General features: G+C 36.5%; 1 protein-coding gene across 1 annotated transcript; it reads right to left on the bottom strand.

Annotated features, from left to right (window-relative positions):
• Window positions 1–638: 638 nt before the first annotated feature.
• LOC111365317 (putative late blight resistance protein homolog R1B-14) lies at window positions 639–2,959 on the bottom strand. Its single transcript, XM_022985765.1, has 3 exons — window positions 2,110–2,959; window positions 932–2,004; window positions 639–847 (listed from the first exon to the last, which is right to left on the bottom strand). Exons 1-2 carry the CDS (start codon window positions 2,940–2,942, stop codon window positions 1,299–1,301), a joined length of 1,539 nt encoding a protein of 512 aa, XP_022841533.1. The 5' UTR covers window positions 2,943–2,959; the 3' UTR covers window positions 639–847; window positions 932–1,298.
• Window positions 2,960–5,387: the final 2,428 nt, after the last annotated feature.

Here is a 5,387-nt window from a genome sequence, read left to right as displayed (position 1 = left end):
TTCACAGCATAGAGGAGAAGCACATTATTAGGCTTAGAGTGATTCACGGGACTGCTTCGAAAGTGTCCAAGAAATAAGTTGAAGACGTGGGAACAAGTGAAGTACTTCTATGGTGGATTAAATCCAGCATTTAGATATACCATGCGATTGCTAGGGACGGATTCCTTTTTTTATCTTTTTTTATTTTTTATGCTTTTCAGTTTTGTCCATCTTTTGGAAAGCAAATTGACCACGATTTTAGCCTAAATTGGGATGAAAAATTCATCATTCTTCATTCAAGAAAGTGAATAACAAGTTTAGGCAGAGATTCAAGGCAAATAACACCCAGAGTCTGGGTATTCAACACTTAAAATTGATAATCAAAAGTAAAAAATAAATTGGAATCAATTGAATGCTCGTTTGGAAGAATTTACGAGGCGAGATTGATTCTATATCTTCTTCTTGCAAATGTATTTTTTGGGTGCTGTGTATTTATTTAATCTATTGTAATTTCATCATAAGTATGTTAAACTAAACTGGTAAGTGCTGGGATAAAGACATAATCATTGTTTTACCGTTTTAATTCAAAGACAATTTCTTTTAGCATGCTTTATGTAATTCAAAGACAATTTTGCCAACTGATCTTCAAATGAATATAGTGAATGGAATATTTAAGATATTTCTTAAAATAATAAAAATTATAAGTGAAACAGTCTTGGAATTCAGCTTAACAAATTAAACCAAACAAACAAGATCGCAATGGAGAATTGAACATGAGAACTGCAATGGATGGGAAAACAAATTATAGAGAACTTCTTCACTATCGCCCTGTGAAGAATTTCATGCTTGAAGGTTGCCGCCGAATCTCCTACAAGAAAAAATATCCAAAATAAATTAAATAAATAAGGAAGGAATTCTTATACAATCTTATTACAGCAGCAAAACTATTTACCTTAAGAGTGGAGATCGAGTGATAATAACTTTAAGCTCCTCATTTCCCAAGTCTATTTGATCATCTTGAATTTGCTTAGCAGACTGAATAACTGAATTTCTGCAGCCATGTACCTCTATAATCTGCAGTGTTAGAATATCACCCAAGTTTGGAGGGATGCTCTTCAAATGTTTGCATTTTCGCAACACTAGTCGCTCAAGTATGGGAAAATGATCACTAGAAGCACTCCATTGTGAAATTTGTATTCCATCTAGTTCCAAGAATTTGAGTTGTAGGAATTCTCCTTCACTTGTCTCCCATTGTCCTTTCTCGATGGCATCATCTTGTAACTTTAGAACCTCAAGGTTTTGCAATCTCCCAATTAAACTCATTGCTCCCAAGATAAATCAAACTTGCGAAGAGTTAGCTTTTTAAGGTGCGAGGGAAAACTAATTAAACCGGGACTTGTGTTTGTCACATAACTCCGGTGGAAAGATACACTGAGGGATTCAAGCTGATTAAGGAAATTAGGATAGCGATATTGCTTCTTAGATGAATCCCAAATTACTTTAAACTCACATTTCAGTCTGCGAAGATGGTGTGAATATCTCAAGATTTTCTCGTCATTCTCTTCATGAATGAAAAGAAAAGAAACATTTTGTAAGTTAATCATTTGGAAGCCCTCACCCTTAGATACTCGCATATGACAAGATTCATCGAATTGTGCACCACCACCAAAATGCAGATATCTCAACTTCACCATATTAAGAAGGAACTCAGGTATTTGAGCTACTTCTTTGTTATCCACCAAAAGAAATTCCAGGTTGTTCAGTCTGGCTATAGATGATGGTGTACATGGAACTGTCAAGTACTTCAAGTGAATCAGCAGTCCAATTCCTATCAGATCATAATATTTCAAGTCTATGGCTGACATATTAAAGACCCTGAGAAGTTTCATGCTACAACGGACAAACAAGGAGGGATCAGGTGAATTGCCACATAGAGGACGGACATGCAGGCCTGAAGGTCTCATGGAAGATGGATTCAAGTATAAGTGAACACTCGTGTGATTTTTCTCAGCTGTTGACAATTGACTGGAGACAGTGCACCATCATCGAAACACAAGATTATAAGTTGTTAGTTGGCTAAAATGGAAACTGAACAAATATGAAATAGAGAAGTAGAGAAAGAGAACTTACTCTTGGACAACCTTCAAAAAGTTTTCTTCTTCCGCTATTCTCAAGCACATCTCACGCAATAAATCATGCATATTGCAGGCTTTGACTTGACCATTAGAGCTTCTTTTGGCAACTAGTACAAGGCTTCTACCAATGAGATCCATCAGATAGTCGTGGGCCACGTCCTCTAAGCTCTTGTTCTCTCTTTTTTCTATTAATCCTTCTGAAATCCATAGCGCTTTCAACTTTCTCACAGGGACCTCCACGTCCTCTTGAAATACTCCAAAGTACAGAAAACATGGTTTCAAATGAACTGGTAAGTGCTTGTAACTAAGTTCAAGTATGTCCATGCACTTATTATTTTCTTCAGATATATGCACACTTAAACTTGCTGCAACTTTTTGCCATGAGCTTTCTTTCTTCTCCATATTGGCAAGAATTGCAGCCACCACAACAACTGCGAGTGGTAGCCCCTGACAATTCGTTGGGATCTGCTTTCCAGAGTCTACCAATTGTGGAGGGCATTGCTCTTTTTGGAATACCTTCTGCTGTAATAAATCCCAACATTCAGTTTCTGACAAGAAAGGAAGTTGATTAACAACAGCACGAGGTGAAGCTTCCAAACCCACATTTTCGAGCCGAGTAGTAAATATTATTCTACTTCCACATCTGTCATCTGGAAAATATCTTTTGAAATCATCCCACACATCTATATTCCAAATATCATCCAGGACAATGAGGTATCTAATTCCCTTTAAACTTTTATAAAGCTTTTCTGCCAGGAGGCCTTCATCCATATTCGGAATTCTCTCTTTGCTAAGGTCGCTTACTGTTCTCAATAGGTCAATCAACATATTTCTCTTCTGTTATGTTTGTGAGACAACACAGCAAGCACGCTTGTCGAAAAAATCAACAATGGTGCTATCAATGTATAGTTTCTTTGCCAAAGTTGTCTTCCCTAGTCCTGCCATCCCATAGATGGAAGAAATTTGAAGCTGCTGTGGTCCCCGAACAAGTTGACATACTATTTTTGTAGTTTCCTGCATGAATCCCACCACAATGTCTTCCAAAATGGGAGGTTTTGTGGCTTGCAGTGATACTTCTTCGATTGAATCATTTGCAACTTCTAGTACTCCAGTGTCGTAACTCTTAATCATTTTTTCGGCTGCCATCTTCATGAGCTTAATCTTCCCCATGATATGAGAGAGCCTGAGGGCTAGATACCAGACAGGAGTAAATGGGTCGCTTATAATGTATTCAACTTCATAGGCTATATCTCTAATTCGTATCACAATTTCTTGAAACTCTGGATATTTCTGCATATTGACACCTCTGAGGAAGGATCGCCGGTCTAATAGCTCATTATGTATTGTTAAAAGTTGATCCTTAACCCCAACTATCGAGTCGGCCTTGTAATTCATTAGATCCTTCAGATCGTCAAGGAGAGAATCAACACTGAAGAGCGAAACCACAAAAGTTTTGGTAGGCACATCAGTCTGGATCTTTGAGACTGTTATGCAATGTTTTTCAATCTTGGGTTTCAAGATCTTAAACTTTCGCATCAAATCAGAAAGTAACTGATCCATTTTTATCACGTGGACTGAATTCTTGGTGAAAAATAGTGAGTGTAAGAAATTACCTACCTCGTTGACCGCGGCTTCTATATCTGTCAACATGTTCAGGTTTTCCTCCAACTCAGTGGCCTGTGATGGCGTATCTCCAAGAAAAGTGATAACAAATTTTAGCTCCATCCGAAGAATTTCGTTTTGATCCTGGAAATCTGATTTTTTCCAATGTACTTTTTCCAATATTTCAAGGAGAAAATTGATAAAGACCACAAGAAGTTTATTAATAGTACCCTCAGAGGACATTTGCGGCTTGAGGACTGCAAAAAATACTCGGAACTCTTGCATCACTGACATACACCATATGATGAAGGGTTCTTCTCGTTGGCAATAATAATATCTCTCAATAGACAGTACCAAATAATTTACTCGTTCATTCACTGCTGAATGATGCCCTGAAAAATCAATAACTTTTTCATTTCGGGAAAACAAATTTCTTATATAATTGATGGCAATCAGAACGATTTGTCCTCGTGGAAGAACAGTTTCAAGTTCTTCATTCTTGAAGAAAGAATCTTCCATGAGATCAAGAAAGCGTCGAGTTTCAAAAAAGCATTTTAGTGAGTCTCTGTTGGGAGCCATTTCACCCCTTCTTAGAGATGAGGAGGGGGAGAGAATTTATTTTGTTCTTTCAAGTTTTCAACATCTGGCTATCTGTACACTTTTCATTGAATTCTTCTGAAAGCTGGCTCCCACTAAACAATAAAAAATTATTTATTTTGATTCCATATCAAATGGGCCACCTTTGCCCGACCCTATAGCCCCAAATCTGCCTGTGCTTTCCGTTACTTTCAGACAACGCGCGAAATACGCCCCCTCTTCCCCAAATTTCAGCATTTGCAACGCCAAATATTGTAAGGAGTTAGTCGAAACATGGTTAAAAAAGGTAATGCGTATTTTCTGATTTTCTTGAAAATGCAATGTGTTGGAAGTTGATGTCTTTATTATTGAGTTAATCACAAACTTGCATTAATGGTTGTTGAAAATTTACATTCATTGTGAAGAAATCATTATTTCGGTTCAATGTTGGTTGGCATTTTTTTTTTTGGACAAAAATTTACAGATGAAGGTAATGCGTATTTTTTGATACTGTCAAAAATGCAATGTGTAGGATGTTCTTGACCTTATTCTTCAATGAATGGAAAACTTATGTTAATAGTCGTTGAAACTTCACATTTGTTGTGAAAAAATAATTTTTGGTTCAATGTTAGTTGACATTAGTTTTTTTTTTTTTTTAAATTACATTTCAGTTCAATGATTTCATGAGGAAATTTACATCTATTGTGGAAAAATCATTATCTCAACTGATTTTACGTTTACGTTGCTTTTCCAATGTACTTTTTCCAATATTTCAAGGAGAAAATTGATAAAGACCACAAGAAGTTTATTAATAGTACCCTCAGAGGACATTTGCGGCTTGAGGACTGCAAAAAATACTCGGAACTCTTGCATCACTGACATACACCATATGATGAAGGGTTCTTCTCGTTGGCAATAATAATATCTCTCAATAGACAGTACCAAATAATTTACTCGTTCATTCACTGCTGAATGATGCCCTGAAAAATCAATAACTTTTTCATTTCGGGAAAACAAATTTCTTATATAATTGATGGCAATCAGAACGATTTGTCCTCGTGGAAGAACAGTTTCAAGTTCTTCATTCTTGAAGAA

The sequence above is a fragment of the Olea europaea genome, chromosome 17 (genome assembly GCF_002742605.1).
Source record: "Olea europaea var. sylvestris chromosome 17, O_europaea_v1, whole genome shotgun sequence".
In the NCBI taxonomy this organism is placed as follows: Eukaryota; Viridiplantae; Streptophyta; class Magnoliopsida; order Lamiales; family Oleaceae; genus Olea; species Olea europaea.
Note: the sequence above shows the minus strand (reverse complement) of the source record. Positions and strands in the feature narration are given on the sequence as shown.

Bases quoted from the DNA above. Each gene is read 5' to 3' on its own strand.
- LOC111365317 (XM_022985765.1), bottom strand. From the start codon at position 2,942: ATGTTGATTGACCTATTGAGAACAGTAAGCGACCTTAGCAAAGAGAGA. The intron at 2,005-2,109 runs GTAAGTTCTCTT...CACTGTCTCCAG, and splicing joins TTTTTGAAGGTTGTCCAAGA to TCAATTGTCAACAGCTGAGA.